This window comes from Ursus arctos, unplaced genomic scaffold, assembly GCF_023065955.2.
Source record: "Ursus arctos isolate Adak ecotype North America unplaced genomic scaffold, UrsArc2.0 scaffold_19, whole genome shotgun sequence".
NCBI lineage: Eukaryota > Metazoa > Chordata > Mammalia > Carnivora > Ursidae > Ursus > Ursus arctos.
The window spans coordinates 47,640,565-47,657,175 of record NW_026622863.1 but is presented as its reverse complement, the minus strand read 5'-3'; the positions used below and the strand labels follow the sequence as shown (position 1 = coordinate 47,657,175).

Below are 16,611 nucleotides of genomic sequence, written 5' to 3'. Positions count from 1 at the left end.
CCAGACCCAGGCCCAGCCCCAGCCCACTAGGGGCCGAGTCTTCATGGTGACAGGACTCAGTCCCTGCCTCCCAAATCCCAGCAGATTTATAAGAGAGAGGATGTTGTCATTTAGCCTTGATTCTGCATTTTCTCAGGCAGCGCTGAACTTTGGGTGGCACTAGATGAGGGACCATCCTGACTAGTTCTCAGCATCTTTTGGGAACTTGCTAGAAATGCAAACTCTCAGGGCCGATCCTAGACCTACTGAATCAGAAACTCTAGAGATAGGGCCCAACAATCTGTTTTAACAACTCCCTGGGTGACTCCGATGCACACAAAGGTTTAAGAACCACTGTTACGTGGGGCACCTGGGTGGCTCAGTCGTTAAGCGTCTGCCTTCGGCTCAGGGCCTGATCCCAGGGTCCTGGGATCGAGCCCCGCATCAGGCTCCCTGCTCTGCTGGGACCCTGCTTCTTCCTCTCCCACTCCCCCTGCTTGTGTTCCCTCTCTCACTGGCTGTCTCTCTCTCTCTCTCAAATAAATAAATAAAAGCTTAAAAAAAAAAAAGAACCACTGTTACAGGCTGTGATAATAATAATAGCAATAATAATACTAATAAAACCAGCTGCAACAGTTAACACTTATTGAGACTTTACTGGTGTGCCCGACACTGCTTTGAAAGTCTGCCTGTATCAGCTCATTGAATCCTCTCAATCCCTGGCAAAGGGAGGCACTGATATAATGTCCATCTTACAGATGAGGAAAACTGAGGCCCAGAGAGAAGTGATTTGCAGGCATTCACAGAGCGAGGAGGTGGCGGCATCAGCTTGTCATTATTACCCTCTGCAGTACCGTGGCAAATCTCTAAAGAGGACTCCTCTTAGAGGGTGAATAGGTGGTTAGTTTTACCTGTCCAGCTCCTAACCACCCGGGAGGTAGGGCCACCTGGGACCCCCATCTCAACCGGCGGGGACGAACACAGGCGGTCAGAGGAAAGCTGAGGTGGACCTGGGCGAAACCCCAGACAGAGGCGTGACCAAAGCCGCCTCCACAGGATTCCCCCCTCCCCCGTCCTGAGCGCGCGGGTGGGCCGGAACTGTGTAGGGCTGCTCACCCGTGGTCCTGGAAACGGCGAGCGAAAGCGAGGAGAGGTCCGCGGACCCTGCGGGGAGGGAGGCATGTCTCAGGAGGTGATGGAGATGCAGCGGGAGGACCGGAGTCTCCCAGGTCCCTCCCCGTCTCTCTCCTGGCCCCGCCCCTTCGGATCAGGCCCCCTCACCCTTAACGCCCGCAGGGTCTGGCCTTGCTTCCTTCTCTAACTTATGGACCCGATCCCTAGTGTCTGTCATTCTCCCCACCCTGCATCACACTCAGGCCGGCTCCTTCTCTTCCTTAAGGTCGGATCTTGAGGAGCCCTTCTCAACCTCAAGAAAGCCCCACCCCCTCCTTTCTCTCAGGGTCCACCCTACACCTTCAGTTTTTCAGCGTCACCCTGTCCCCTTCTTCTCAGACCCTGCCACTTCTCTCCCAAAGTAAGCCCCACCCCCCTTTCTTCTCCGAGTCAGGCCCCGCCCTTCTTTTTTCGGAACAGGCCCTCCCCCTTTTCCCTGCCGGAGTCAGGCCCCTCCCCCTTACTCAGAGTAGGACCTTGCTTCCTTCTGAGTTAGGCTCCACCCCCTTCTCGCTCTCAGAGTCAGGCCCCGCCCCCTTCGGTAAGCGAGGGCCCTCATTTTCGCCCACTCTGAGTCTGGCCTCTCCTTCGTCTCGCCCTCTCCGAGCCTGGCCACGCCCCCACAACTCGGGAGCGGCTCCCGCCCCGCCTTCTCTGAGTCAGGCCCCGCCCCTCTCTCCCAAGGAGTCGGGCCCCGCCCCTCCCTTTGCCTCAGGGTCAGGCCCCGCCCCCTTCTCACTCTGTAGTGGGACGCCTCCCTCTTACCTTGGGCAGGACCCCATCAGTATCCTCTGACTCCTTCCTTCCCTCTAATACAGTGTCCCTGGAACCCTCAGCCTCGCCCCCCAAAACCCCTAGACTCCTGTAGGAACCCCCAGACTACTCCGGGGCCCCCAGAACCCCCGCATCTCCAGCCCCGCCCCAGACTCCTCTCCTGAACCCGGGTCCCGCTTACCCAAGGCCCCCAGCTCCGGCGCAGCGGACGGTCTGGCGACGCGGCGACTCGGCATGGCCCGACCAGTGGGGACGGACGGCCCGGAGGCCGGCCCAGATCAAAACAAACACGCCGGCAGGCCAAGCGGCCAGGAGGCACGGTCCGGAGGACGATCGCGGGTCGGACGAGCGGCGCAGGGGCTGGGGCCGCAGGCCGGGCTGGACGCGCGGCGCCCGGGGCTGCGGGGGGCGCCGGGCCGGGCCGGGCGGGCGGCGGGCGGGGGCGGGGCGGCGGAATTCCCCGGCGCCGCCGGCCTGCGCGCCCATTGGCCCGCAACCCATCGTGACGTCACGCTAGGGGAACGGGAAAACCCCCACGCGTCACGTGGTCGCGGGGGCGGGGCCGGCCGGGAAGAGGAGGCCGGGCGCACCGGAGGGGCTGGACCAGCGCCGCTGCGCGTTGCTGTGGCGGAGACAACCGAGGCTTGCTTAGGGCCACTCACGTCCTACCCGTGGAGAAAGTCGGGAAACTGAGTCCCGCCCCCCAGGTCAACCAGCGGGAGGTGAACCTGTTGTTTCCCTGGCTGTAAGCGAAGCTTCGGGATCGGGAGGTTGCCAGGGCTCCAGCTGCCATTGATAATAATGATCTTTAGAGAAACCACAGTCTCTCTATGCCTCAGTTTCTTCAACTGTAAATTGGAGTTGAAGATACTTAAATGTTTATGGTTAGAATGCCAGTTTTAGGATTTGCCTATTTTGTTCCTTGCTCTAACCCTAGCACCTAGAACAGCCCTTTGAACACAGTAGGTGTCCAATAAATGTTTATAGAGTGGATGGATATTTCATCCCTCTCTCCACTGCCCCTTCAAGTTTCCTAATAGCCCAGAACACTTTCAGCTCGAGGACTCGGTAACTCAGTGTGGGAACGTCAGCCGTGGAGCTCCCAGCTCCCAGCGTTCATACTGAGCTGTGTGCCCCACCCCTGAGCAAAGGGCTTACCTGAGGTCCTCACAGATGCCTCCCAGCGTCAGAGGCAAGTGATCAAATTAGGATTATTGCAGAGAGGAGACTGAAGCTCAAAGAAAGGCAGCCCTTTGGTTAGGTCACATTCCTAGGCCTTCCCTCTCCCTGAGAATGACTAGTTGACCATCGGGTCCTAACTTGGATGCCCGGCACCCTCCGACCACAGAGCCAAGGTTTGGCATTTTCCGTCTGCTTCTGTAAGATTTCCACCTCTTCTCTCCATGTTTGATCCACACAGACTCATTGATTCATTCAACATACACTTATTGAGCACCTGCTGTGTGCCAGGGCCTGCACTGGGCACCAGGTCAGAGCAGTCACCAAAACAGGCCAGGTGCCTGCTCGTGGGAAGCAGAATCATGTACAGTGGAGTCTCAGAGTGTGGCCCTAAGCCCTTCAGGTAGATGCAGAGAGCTCAAGCCCAAGCTGGAGAGCTATTGCCATAGAGCAAAATATCGAGCAAACTTTTTCCAGAAAAAGCGGCCAAAGACAGCACAGAAACAATGAGGGTGGCCATGTTCCAATAAAGCATTATTTTATGGACATTGAAATCTGGATTTTGTATAATTTTCATGTCAAAGGAAATATTTTTGAGATTTTTTTCCAGCCACTTAAACATGTAAAAATCACACAAATACTAGAAAAAGCTGGATTTGGCCTGCAGGCTGTACTGTTTCACAAGAGCATTGAAAGAGGTTATGATGTGAAGGTCCAGAATCGGGCTGTCTGGGTTCAAATCGTGGGTCTCCCACTTACCAGCAGTGTGACGTCAGGCAACTTGACTTCATCTCTCTGAGCCTCGGTTTCCCCGTCTGTAAAATGGGTCTTATAATAGGATGGTTGTGAGGATTCAGTAAGGTACTGAAAATAGTGGACACTTGCATATAGCTCTTAATATGTCAGGCACTGTTCCAAAAGCCGGGGACACAGCAAGGAACCTAACAAACAAAAGCCCCTGCCATCACATGGAACTGAAATCCAAGGTGGGGGAGACCAATGGAAAAATAGAGAAGCAAATTATGTGTGTGTGTCTGATGGTGATGGCAGCATTACAGAATAAAGCAGGCTATATGGACTGGGTTTGGAAGGTACTGTTTGGGGGAGGATGTTCAGGGAAGGTCTGAGATGACACTGAGCAGAGAGTTGAAATGATGAAGGGTCTATGTGGCTATCCAGGGAAGTGTGCGAGGCACAGGGAACAGCAGATGCAAAGACCCAGAGGTGGGAACACGCATGGCATGTTCAGGGGACAAGGAGGCTGGAGTAGTGGACATGAGGATAGAAGGACGGCCTGGAAGGTGATGGGGACATTGAATAACATTCCATTTGACAGAGAAAGCAAACCACAAATAATCCTTAGACTAGAGTCTGGCTCATGATAGGGAACATCGAATTGTGGCTCCTACAATAGGACCAGGAGCCCGCTTGATGCCCTCCCGCCCCTTGCAAACGTCGGGCCTCACCACTGTTTATTGGGTGAACAACTGGCATGACAAGTCAGGAATCCTCAGCACTCGGGGCTTCTGCTGGGCTCTAAGCCCCATGAGGGCGGGCCTGGGCTGTCTTCGTCCCCGCTGTATAAGCAGAACCCTCCGACTCAGGACAACGTGCAGGGGAGTGGCTCAGGAAAAATGTGTGGAGTGACCGCATGTCAGTTTCTCTACCCCTGTGTTAATGCAGGCCCCGTCAAGGTCCACACTTCTGGGTGTGTACATGTCTGAGTGTACAAACATGCTCAGCAAACATTCCCAGAGGACAGAGCAGTGACCAAGACAGCCCTGGCTCTGTCCTCACGAGGCTCAGTCCAGTGGAGAATAATCTGTCTCCAGGCAGTGATTGACCCATAGCGGGCAGGGCTTGGGGGGTGAGAGCCCAGGGAGCTGGGGGTCCCAGATCAGGTGGTCAGGGAGGGCTTCCTGAAGAAGAGACAATGGAACTGCAATGTGGAGGATGCACAGGATAAGGTAGAGCTGTGTGCCTGAGGGCACGTCCCAGGTAAGGGGAGAGCAGGGTCTAGAGCCAGAAGGTGAGAGATCATGGCAAGTTAAAGCAAGGGAGATTCATCAGGCTGTAGGGGTTAAGTCTCATCCCCTCAAGACCTTGCTCATTAGTTAGGGGCCTGGGCTCTTCTCCCAAGGGTACTGGGAACTGTGGTAGATCCTAAGCAGAGGACCCGTAGGGCCAGGTTTGTGTTTTAGAAAACCCTCTGGCTGCTGAGTGAACAGGAGGGGCAGGACCGGGACAGAACAGGGAACAGCCTGGAACAGGTGGTCTCAGCAGAAGTGAAGACATGACACTCCCGAGTGATTGGGGAGGGGGGGATGGGCGGTGCAGGTTATAGCTGCTAGGCCTTGCCAAAGCCTTGGGCATGTGCCTGCAGGGGGAGGCCAGTGAGTCCAGGTGGCCTGAGAGCCTCTTTGGTTCCTAGAGTCGTGGGACAGAGGCCCTGCAGGGGTGCCCGTGCTTTCTCCCGGGGCACTGGCAATTGTGAAATGAAGCAGGGGAGGGAGTGGAGCGTGTCAGTACTGCCTGACGTGAGGAGCCCACTGTCCCATGTTGTACACGTGGGGGTCTGTGTGTGCCAACACCTCCTGGGACCTCCTGGATTCCCTGCCCCGCTCCACAGGGCGGGGTGGCAGGCGGAGCCTGTGTGTTCCTCAGCCCTGTGGCCTCCCCTCCTCAGTGTTGATGAGGCCACCTCCCAAAAACAGTAAATCTGGAAATGCGGGGGTCCTAACCGCTCGGAGCATAGGGACACCCAGAGACCTATGTCCCTGTCTATAAATCAGGTGAACAGTCCCCGGCACCCAGGCAGTTGGGAAGACACGTGTGCCCTGCGCTAAGGTCTTGGCTGGGTCCTCAAGGCAGGCAGCCCCGAGGATGCTGATGTCACCCCAACAGCTCCCGAGCACTACAGCCAGGCACACCACTCCGCCTAAGGCTTCGCCCCTGTACCCCTATCGCAACCCCGGGCAGAGAGCTCACAGGTCTAGAGAAGCGAGCTTGTGTCCAGGGTGCAGGGACTGCTGAACGAGTCAGTCTGATGGGAAATTATCAGGACGGTGGGTGTCTACTCGTGAGGCAGGCCTGTGCTGCTGCCCTGCCTGGCAGCGTGAGGCCAGGAAACCATCAGGGGGCACAGGCAAGGCTCTGAGCCTCGGCCAGCCAGCTGCAGCCTCGTGGTAAGAACAGAAGGTCACGGTGAACAGCTTCCCATCTGTGAGATGGGAACAGTTACGGAAGCCCCTTGGAAGGCTGCTGGGAGGGGAAGGGTGAGGAAGGGGCCTGGCCATGAGGGTCCCTGTCTCCTCCTGCATCCGGCACCCTGCAGGTCTCCCTCGAAGACCCAGGAGAGCCACCCACAGCCTGGTGAAGCTACCTCCGGGATGGCAGAGGAAGGCAGGCACGAGGGGGGATGGCTGAGTTTAAGTTAAACACCCATATGAATTTATTAAATCCAGACTGTGTTAAAGGGCGGCGGTCTGGGAGGAGGAGCGTGGCCGGGGGACAAGGGACAAGATGATGGATGGCCGTGGGCATCCCACAAAGGGGCCCCAGCCGCTCCCCCGCCTGGCCCCCCACCTCGGCAGCGCCATGTCGGCTTCGCCATGATTCCCAATGGTGCTGGGCTGGCAGGGCGAGATGGCTAGAAACACAGAGGAACACACGGACAGACGGCGCCTCCACAGACAACGTGCCCTGGCCTGCCCCGGCCTCCCCCCCCTCCCCGATGCACGCTGGGCTCCGGCCCAAGGGGGGCCTCCCGCCGCCCTGGCCCGATCTGTCCAGGGAAAGGGCGACAGGGAGGGGAGGCGAGGGGGCCAGGGTAGCTGGGGGGGGGGGGTGGTGATGGTCACCAGGAACCGGAGCGGAAGAGGAGGACCGGGGCAGCTAATCCCTTTTCTTGTCCTCTGCTGGCTTTGGAGGGGCTTCCTGGGGCTCGGTGGTGGAGCTGGCCCCCTGGGTGGGCTTGGAGGCCTCCTCCCTGGCGGCGGCGGTGGTGGTGGCGGCGGGGGCCGGGGCGGATGGGGGCGGGAGGGCCCCTGCTGCTGTCGGGGCCTCGGCCACAGGGGCGGCTGCCGTCGGGGCCTCGCCACTCATGCCAAACTCATTCACCCGCGTGGGGTCGACGCGGTAGATCCACCGCTGGTAGAGGTAGATGAAGAAGACCACATCTGGGGGGTGAGGGGGGCAGTGTGAGAGGAAGGGGCCCACCCGGCACCCCTAGACTGAGCCCGAGCGCCGGCACTGGCGCCGCAGCCCCTCCCGCCGGGCCTCCCGCCGGGCCTCACCGTCCCGCAGGCAGCCGATCCGGTACATGACAGGCATCTTGATGACAAAGGCGAACAGGTCGTCGATGAAGGTGTTGAGGGCCTTGTAGGTGAGCATGCGCCAGGGCAGGTGCGCCACGGACTTGAGCTTGTAGTTGATGAAGAGCTGGGGGGTCATGGTGATGAAGCCTGCAGTGACCATGGAAGGACCCCCGTGAGCAGAGGAACGGGTGCCCTGACCCCCGACCTCTCGGACTGCACTTCTGGTCTCTCTTCGCTGTTCTTCGGCCGCCCTGGCCTCCTCGCCGCTCCCACCCCAGGCGCATCTTACCATAGCTTCCCCACCACCCCCCTGGGCATCTTTCAGGCCTCAGTTTACACACCATCTCCTGAGTGAGGTCTCCCCAACCCCCTTAACTTCAGCCCCTCGTGGCACCTGCCACATGCTGTGACTCGCCTGTCGGCTTGTTTCCTCTGAAAGGGCCCCCGAGGACAAGGACTGAAACACATGGCCTCCCGGAAGTCCTCCCTGACCCCCAGACTCGACCAGGCACCCCTCCAAGGCTCCTCACATGCCACCCCCGCCCACCCTGGGTCATCCCTGTCTGGGGATGAGTCTCTCCCACACGGGACCATGAGCATTAGCAGGGCCAGGCTCACTGGACCTGGTTCCCCGTGTGGCCCAGCACGGGAGCCAGAAACGCGTGCTGCTGAGTCCGCCCTGAGGAGGGGTGCCGAGCGTTGGCCAGGGCCTGCTCACCGAAGGTCAGCAGGAAACCGTAGAGCATGCTGAGCACCCAGGAGTACCAGCCCTTGTGTTCCAGGTACAGGAGGCTGTAGACAGCGTAGCAGCCCAGGAGCGGGAAGAGGATCCACGACAGGTACCGGAACGCCATCTGTGGGGCACAGGGTGGGGCTGGCACCCCTGCTCCCCACCCTCACCCACCCACACCTGGTCTGGCAGGCCAGACCAGGGGGATTTCCAGGTGGCCCTGGGAACTCTGGACTTGGATAGGAAGTATACACGGCAGGCACGGAACACTGGAGGGTGTGACAGCGGCCATAAAGAATGGCTGGGCCGTCAGTGGGCAGGCAGATGCCCTGGACACCCCCCCCCCCCCGCACTGCCCATCTCCTGGTCCAGGGGTGTGTGGGGTCTTGGAGACCCTCCCCGGGGCCCACTGGGGGGCACACTCACATCATCATACACTTTGGTCGAGGACTCGACGTACGTGGACTTGTCTTTGAAGGTTGGGCGGGGGAAGAGTCCTGCCACCTTGTGCTCCCGGTCCAGCTGTAGACAGGGAGGGAGGCCGTGGTCAGCTGCCACCCTGGCTCCCACCCCCACGCTAGTTCCAGCCCCTGCCCTTCCTCACTGTTCCCAGTTCCCCTGCCCCACGTGTGACCCAAAAAATCCCCTGGTGCGAAAATCCCCTTGGTCCTGGGAGTGCAACAGGCATTGGGAAACCCCCAGGGGCCAGCTCCAGGGTCTGGCTGGGGCAGACAACCCCCATTCCAATCCCCAGCAGCCCCCAAAACAGCACAGCGGCCTCGCCTTACCCGGACGTCCATGACCTTGGTGATCTTCCAGAGGTCGATGAGGACCCCGATGAAGACGCTGACCTGCACCACAAAGTTGGTCTCGTTGTCCAGGATATAGAGAAGGACCACGAAAGACTGGAAAACGCCGAAGAAGACGGAGCGCACGGACAGGCCCTCCAGAGACTGCCGGCTGTTCCAAAACTGGATATCTGCACAAGAGATGGGGCGAAGCCGAGAGGCTGCGGAGCCTCCGAGTCCCTCCCGCAGCCCCCTCGGGCCCCATCCTCCTCAGAAGCCCCCGACATGGCGCTGGGTCTGCCAAGGGGGAGGGGTATATAGCACCCACCACCCTCCCCTCCCAAGAAGAGTCTGCCTCAAGGGCACACCCAGAGGGCGGCGGCGGCAGGGACGGGAACAGTGGCCCCTGCCACGTCCCCGGGCTCGCCACACGCCAGGTGCTGAGGCTGGTCAGGGAAGCCTCATTCCTCAGGCCACACGGCCTGTCCTGGCAGAATGTGGCTGCAGGCCAGGTCTACGCGACAGCAGACCCAGGCTGTCCACCTGGTGCCACGCTGCCTCCCCTGGGCAGGAGGCTCTGGGACGTGCACTTCGAGACGAGCTCCTCCAACTCACCACCCTGATACCCGGAAGGACCTCAGACACTCCTGGGGCGCCGACGAGGCCCTGGACTCTGGTCCCCAACCAGAACTCCTTCCCGCACCCCTGGGGAGCCCCCACCCACAGGGCCAGGCAGCCCCTCTCTGAGCCCTGGCCTCCCATGGGCCAAGGTGGGTAACACCTGTGGCCACAGGCAGCCGACCCGCCATGATGCCTGCCTTCCAGAAGCCAAGCCAGGGTCACACAGGGCTGGCCCGGCATCGGTGTGCAAGGCTGTCCACCCACTCCGATTCCGACTCTGATTCCAGAGCTCTGGCACCCTCGCCAGGCTTGCTCCCCCCACCATCAGACCATCAGGCCCTGAGGAGACCTAGGGGGACACTCCTAGAGCCCCCCAGTCCTGACTGGGAAGTCTGGATCTGGATTCAGTTCTGTCGGAGGCAGGCAGATCTGAGTCCCGCCTCCGACCAGGGAGTCAACAAGCATGGGGTATAAAGGCGCCCAGGGCGAGGGGCCATCCCCTCTGTGCCCTCGTTTCTCAGGAGGAAGTGGGAACGTGGGCGACCAAGCTGGAAATCAGCAGGAGGCTTGGGAGCCCGGGCGTGGCCAGGCACAGCCAACAACTCCTTCCCTCCCGCTGGTCGCCACCACCTGCTGTCCAACTTGGACGTTACTCACTTCTAGAAGGTAACGCTCAACCGTGGCAGTATGGTCTTAATACTGGTAACACCCGTTAGGACTGCTGCTCGCACAGGCTGCAGAGCACCAGGCCGCCCTCAGACGGGGCCTCTCTAGGGAACGAAGAAGTGGCCCACACGGCTTCAAGGGTGAAGGTGGGTGTCAGAGCCCCTGCCTGGGTCCAAACCCTGGCTCCGTCACTTGGGAGCTGTGTGACTGCAGGCAAGTTACCTAGCCTCCCTGAGCCTCCACTTCCTCACCTGCAAGCATGAAGGTAATGACAGGATTCCTCGCAGGGCTGGGGCCGTAGGGACTCCACAAGCTAACTAATGACGGTGCTAAGGACAGTGCCTGGCACCTGGCCAGTCCCGCCTCACACTGCTGGCCTTTGGAACCTAGGGGCCTTCTGAGGATAGGGCTGTCGCCTTCCCACTCAGGTGGGCCCCATCCGCTCAGCCTCGAGGGGCCTCCCCCTACAAAAGCCTGCTGTGCAGGGCACCAGGAGCAGCTCTGGGGCTTCCCTGACTGATCCGGCCTTGGGGTTCCCCGGCCCTGCTTCCTGGTGCCATCCCGGCCTCTGCCAGAGCAACAGGCCAGCTCCTTCCCGGGCACCACACCCGCTGGATGGGAGTTTCTGGGCTGGGAGTTTTGGGGCCACTACCCTCCCCAGCAACCCAGGCCTCTGGAGAGTGGGGCTGAGAGACCCCACATAGAGGGAGAACCTACGGGGAAGGAGGGAAAGAGGAAGGGGGCAGGCCCTACCTCCCAAGCCCCCATGGCCTCCCACAGGCCCCAGGGTCCCACCCTACCGTTCTTGAAGGCCAGGAACTCAAAGACACTGTGGACGATGGACACGATGATGGTGAGCGCCAACAGGTAGGGGTTGGTCTCTAGGAGTGCAACCTGGGGGTGGGGGTGGGGGCAATGCCTGTGAGCACGGCCATGCCCTCGCCCAGGGCTGACCGCTGCAGCACCTTCCCTAGCCAGCGCCGCTCTCCTTCCCCTCGACCCCAGAGGCCCTGAGCCCTGGGGCTGCCCCGGGGAAGGAGAGAGCATGCCGGCCAGCAGGAGAGTGGGTGAGGATGGGCAGATGGGCACGGAGGGCTGGGGAGTGTGGTGTAGATGGGGGGGGGTGGACAGACAGTGATGGGCGAGAGGCAGGGTGACCAAGACAGATGAAGGGACAGCTGGGGTGAGGACTGGAAACTCAGCACTGAAGACAAGCCCAGGGAGACACAACTGAGTCTTCAGGACACAGACACCGGCCAAGAGAAAGGTGGGAACAGAAGATGTTCAAGGACGCGGTAAGAGGGAGCAGAGACTCAGAGTCGGAGCCCAGGGTCAAGAAGACAGGCGGGGGCAGGGCGGGGGGCGCAGGTCCAGACCTGAAAGGCCTGGCTGAGCCGACACAAAAGCTGTGACAAGGATGACAAGGAGGCCCATGGAAGCCTCGGAGACACGACCCCCAGAGCCAGCCGGGGGCCTGCTGCGGGGAGGGGGCCCGGGAGGTTGTGAAACTGGGCAGGGAGCTCGGGCCGGAGGTCCCCAGGATGCCGGAGGGCCCACTTCCCCTTCCCCTCCTGCAGCCCAGGAAGGTGCTGGAAAGCCCCCGTCCCGCCTCACCTTCACCGAGTCCTGCTCCTCGTCTGACTGCTCATATAGCTCGTCACCCAGGAAGTTCCAGGGCGACTTGGTGCTCTGGGCGGCGTACAGCTGCCAGCGCCAGAGCGAGAGCGGGCAGAAGGAGACGCGGAGCGGCAAGCTGGCCAGGCTCTCGTTGATGGGGTAGTAGTCCTTCTGCAGGTTCCAGTAGTCGTTGAAGTAGATGATGGGGTAGTAGTCCCCACTCACGGCGTCAAACTTCACATCTGCGGGCACGTGGGGCAGGGGCACGGCTCAGCCAGGGCTGGAGGCCGCCGGCACCCACGAGCGCGGGGAGATCCCCGGGCCTCCAAGGACAAAGTGGCAGATTCAGGTGTCCACGGGGACCTCTGACAGAGACCAGAGACAGGGGACGCTTCTCAGCTACACCACGGGGAGCTGAAGAGCTGCTGGATCTCTGCTGGGCAGGCCCCACCTGAAGGGGACATCTGCAGCTCGGCTCCAACCCACGGCTGCCCCGCAGTGACCACGTATCAGGATTTTGTAAAAGTCAGGAATCTGGGTTTTTCAACGATGCCGTCCCGACTTCAAAAGTCAGGGGCTTCGACAGCTCATGGGCTAGATGAGACTTGCCAGAAGACTGGTTTGGGCACACAGGGGGTCAGTGCTGGGGTCACCAGGAGGTACAGGAAGGAGAGGAGAGAAAGGGGAGTGCCAGGGGGCAGGTGGGGAGCTTGGGAGTGGTGGAGATGCAGTCAGATCTCACAAGGAGGTGGGCCGGGGAGACAAGGAAACAGCTGGGGTCCGGGGGGCGGCCGGGAGCTCACACTGGTCCAGAGGCGGCGGCACGCTGCCCTTCACCCACGGCGTGTGGTCGTCCACGATGTTGATGGTGATGTTGGGGTGCCAATGGGAGATCACCTCCACGGGACCGTAGTCCTCAGCCCTCTGAGGGAAGATGGGGTGAGGCGGGGCTGGGGGAAGGGGGCCTCAGAGGCACCTGCCTGCTTCCTCCTGAGGGCTTCCGTGACATTGCGAGAGCAGAAGGGCAACCACGGTGACCTCTGGCCGAGGGCTTACCCCAGATGATCCCTATACCAGCCTTTACAGAATCTTCCCCACCCCCTCCCTGGAGCCCCGCCCCCCCAGCACCTAACAGAGCAGGAAAACCGAGGCCTGAGGATGTGGACGGGGTCATATGCCAGGCTGCAAAGCCCGGATGTGGGACCCACACGCAGCCTCTGCGCTTGGGGTCATCCTTCCCGTCCCACCTTCCTTGCGGAGAAAGGAAGGCTCCTGGTGCCCAGCAGCACAGTTAACCCCCCAGCACCCCCAGCCTGCCAGGCAGTAGTTCTGCTACAGTCACATTATCAGCTGCCTGCTCGGGGCCGGGCTGAGCCTGGGCTCCGGGGCCTGGCTGCCTGCATGTGAAGCCTGGGCCTGCCACGTCCTGGCTGTGACACTTGGGGCAAGTCTCCTTGTCTGAAAATGGGAACAGTGACAGGACCTTCTCGCCGGGGCTGGTCCGTCTAAGGACCTGCTCCGTGGCTCTGGCTGCTACACCCCTGCCTGGAATCCTCCCCATCCTGAGAGGTAGCTCCGACTCCTCACCTGGTTTCCAGACAGGAAACTGAGGCCCAGAGAGGCGTGGCGGCCTGACCAAGCCTCCACAGCGGCTCGGTGGTAGCGCCCAAGGGGAACCCACGGGGGCTGGCTGCTGGGCGGCGAAGGGCCCAGCCGCTCCCCCAGGGCCTCCCAGCTCCGCGCACATTTACCTTGATCATTTCTGGATCGGCTTCCGTCTCTCCCGTCAGCAGGTTCTTGGTTTTCTGAAAGCGCCGGCGCTTGTACTTGTTGATCACTGCGCGAGGGGGCGGAGGCGAGAGGGCGGACAGGAGAGCTGCTCGCACCAGACGCCAGACCTCTGCCCCCCACCACCACTTGCTGGCCTCCCGAAATGACGGGGTGGCAACGGGAGCCGGAGAGCCTGAGCTGGCCTCTCAGACCCCATCCTGTCCACCTCCCCATCCTGGCAGGGACACCAACCCCTGCCAAACGGCCCCAGGCAAAAACCTAGAGTCTTCCTTCTCCAGAATCTGCTCCATCCGTTCCACCGGCCGTTCCAGGGAGGCCCCCCGCCGCCCCAGCACGTGCCTTGCATCCAACCACTCCCGCCACCTCTGTGGCCGCACCCTGCCAGCCACGGCATCCCCCACCTGAGGGCCACAGTCCTCACCGGACTCCTGGTGGCCACTCTTGCCCCCACGACCTGCTCTCCACAGGGCAACCAGAGACTTTTAAGCCGAGCGTCTGCTCATGTCCTGCTGCTCCAGAAACCCAGAAGGCTCCCGCTCCCCGAGCAGGGCACCTGCGACGCTCACCACGGCCCCACTGACCTCCTGCCTTAGCCCGCCTCACTCCTCACTCCCCCAATCTGCCAACCCTGGGCCTTCAGAGGTGCTGCTCCATCTCCCTGGCACGCATCCACCATGGCTGGAACCTTCGCGGTGGGCTCCTTCGTAGCCTTCCAGTCCCTTCCTCTTCCGCAGGCTTCCCTGCCCACCCCACTGCAGGAGGCCGTCCTGCTGTCCTGCTCGCCATTTCCATCTCCCTCACCACTTTTTATCCCAGCCCCAAGTCTGCCTCCCCGTCGGCTGGCTTGTCTGCTCTCTGCCTCCTCCAGTCCGAGAACCCCAGGACTGACAACTGGCAGAACCCATGACCGTCAACAGGCAGGCTGCGGACAGTTTGTGGACAGTTCTGGAAAAGGCCTGAGCCACCAATGTGAGAAATACTTTGGGGCTGTGAATCCCCAGCCGGGGGTGGCCCTCACTTCCTCTTGCAGGGGCCAGGTGGGCTACAGGCTCCCTGCCGCCCTGCCCAGGAGGCTGCCAAGACTTGCCAAGAAGAGAAGGCCTGTGCTTGCTTATGTCCCATCTCCCCTCCTCCACCCTGGCCCGGTACTTTTCAGCTCCTCCTTATGCTAAGACCAACCATGGCCTGCCCCTCTGGTGACTTCTCCATCCTGCCCCTGCAGGCCTGGGAGAGATGGGGAAATGGGAAAGGGAGCTGGCCAAGAGTGGGGGCTCGGGGTCACATCCTGGCTCAGTCTCCCTGAGGGACACTGGTGAGCTATGTCACTTCCCTGGGCTTCAGTCTCTCCTCTGAAGAATGGGGTTCAAAGCACCACCCCTTCTTGGCAGGACCACTGTGAAGAGCACAGGCAGGCAGCATCCCTGCCCGTCACACTTCCACAAACCACAGGGCCCAGATCCCTCCCACTCACCCAGAACCAGGGCTTGGGGCTTTTGGAGTCTATGGATGAGCTCAAGTTCAAAAATGCTTCTGGGAATTGGCTTTCAGTTTCAGCTCAGGGCCTGCTGCTCTTCTCGTTAACATGAACGCCACCCCCCACCGTCTATCGTGTTAGTTCATGTGAGACCTTGGCCCCACCTCCAGGGAGCACAGGAAACACCCAAGGGTGGGCATCCTGGAGGAAACCTTCCAGGGGGACACGCTCTGCTCTGCTGCTGTTCCACACCTGGGAGAGGCTGTCCAGGGAAGGGAGGAGCTGTGCCCAGCCCCAGGAGGAGACTTTGGCTCAAGTGGAGAACATTTTACAACTGGGTGGCATTCCGACTGGACTGTAACATGAGATGGACCTGGCTTCTGTTGGGGAGAAGAGTCCCCGCTCCTCGGAGTTACACCTTCTAGAATCGCACCAGCCAGGACAGTCACTGGCCACGTGAGGCTACGGACACTGAGCACGTGGCTGGCCCAAACAGATCTGCTGTGAGTGCAAAACACACACGGGACTTCGAGACAACACAAAGAAGAATGTCAGATATCTCGCTAATTTTTTACACTGATTACATGTCGAAATGACAGTATGTTGACTTCAATAAAATTATTACTAACACTCACATGGCCACTAGGAGACAAGAAGGACTTGTGGGGCGGCGTTGTAGCTATGGGACCGTGTTGCTCTAGGTACCGACTGCTGGCCCTCTGGGGAGAGAGGCGGCTTCTCTGACCCCATTCTCTCGTTCTTCCCTCTGGACTCAGCATGTGGCCTGCGCTGAGTCCCTTCACATCCCTGCTCCAAGGGGTCCCAGCTGTGAGACTGGGGAGGGAGGTGTGGAGGATCCTGGCAGGCTTTTCAGGTCCAGGGGCTGCAGATTCTCTCTCACGTGTCACACTGACTGTGGACGTGACCTCAACCACGCCTTGGTACAGATCAAGTTCACCAAAGGCAGAACCACAGAAGATAACGGTGGCATCGATCGGGGGCATATGGGATGCAAGGGGGCAGCTGCTCTCCTGGGTCACGTTCGAGGCAACCTCTGAGGCGTCAGGCACATTTAACCCAGAGCCCTGATCCATGCCGCTCACGGGGCCACAGCCGTGGAGACTACCCGTGCAAGCCACACTCCCTCTGCTTGCCTCTGCCTGCACCAGATCCTGCTGGTGGAAGCCAGCTGGGCAGAACGTCCCACGGATCACATTCCACAGACACGCTCACAGAACAGGGCTCGGCACACACGAGGGGACTTTTCCAGATCAGCTGTGGAGGCTGATATGGGTTCACGAACTGTTTGTTTTGCCGACTACAGATGATAATGAAAAAATGATCATCCCTTGGGATATTTTTATACCCCCGAAGTTAGGGAAGGCCTACCTCACAAAAGCAGAAGCGCATCTATTGCCGCCCCGCACAGGAACAGCCGGAGGGGTCTGAACTAAACCCCCAGGCAGGCCCACGAGATTCACGGCAGGGGAACGGGAACTTTCT

The 16,611-nt window shown here is 60.4% G+C and overlaps 2 protein-coding genes across 2 annotated transcripts in view; both read right to left on the bottom strand.

Moving 5' to 3' along the window:
- RELB (RELB proto-oncogene, NF-kB subunit) overlaps positions 1–2,344 on the bottom strand; it is a 28,697-nt gene extending 26,353 nt beyond the window's left edge. Inside the window, exons 1-2 of the mRNA XM_057314476.1 lie at positions 2,108–2,344; positions 1,096–1,143 (exon numbers count right to left, since the gene is read on the bottom strand). Coding sequence (XP_057170459.1) covers positions 1,096–1,143; positions 2,108–2,162 — 103 coding nt within the window. The 5' untranslated portion in view covers positions 2,163–2,344. The remainder of the gene's footprint in view (positions 1–1,095; positions 1,144–2,107) is intronic.
- A 4,188-nt stretch (positions 2,345–6,532) lies between these two features.
- The window catches only part of CLPTM1 (CLPTM1 regulator of GABA type A receptor forward trafficking), a 28,363-nt gene continuing 18,284 nt past the window's right edge, over positions 6,533–16,611 (bottom strand). The window contains exons 6-14 of the mRNA XM_026482090.4: positions 13,595–13,680; positions 12,647–12,767; positions 11,841–12,085; positions 11,027–11,120; positions 8,940–9,130; positions 8,578–8,673; positions 8,140–8,275; positions 7,401–7,568; positions 6,533–7,283 (exon numbers count right to left, since the gene is read on the bottom strand). Coding sequence (XP_026337875.1) covers positions 7,000–7,283; positions 7,401–7,568; positions 8,140–8,275; positions 8,578–8,673; positions 8,940–9,130; positions 11,027–11,120; positions 11,841–12,085; positions 12,647–12,767; positions 13,595–13,680 — 1,421 coding nt within the window. The 3' untranslated portion in view covers positions 6,533–6,999. The remainder of the gene's footprint in view (positions 7,284–7,400; positions 7,569–8,139; positions 8,276–8,577; positions 8,674–8,939; positions 9,131–11,026; positions 11,121–11,840; positions 12,086–12,646; positions 12,768–13,594; positions 13,681–16,611) is intronic.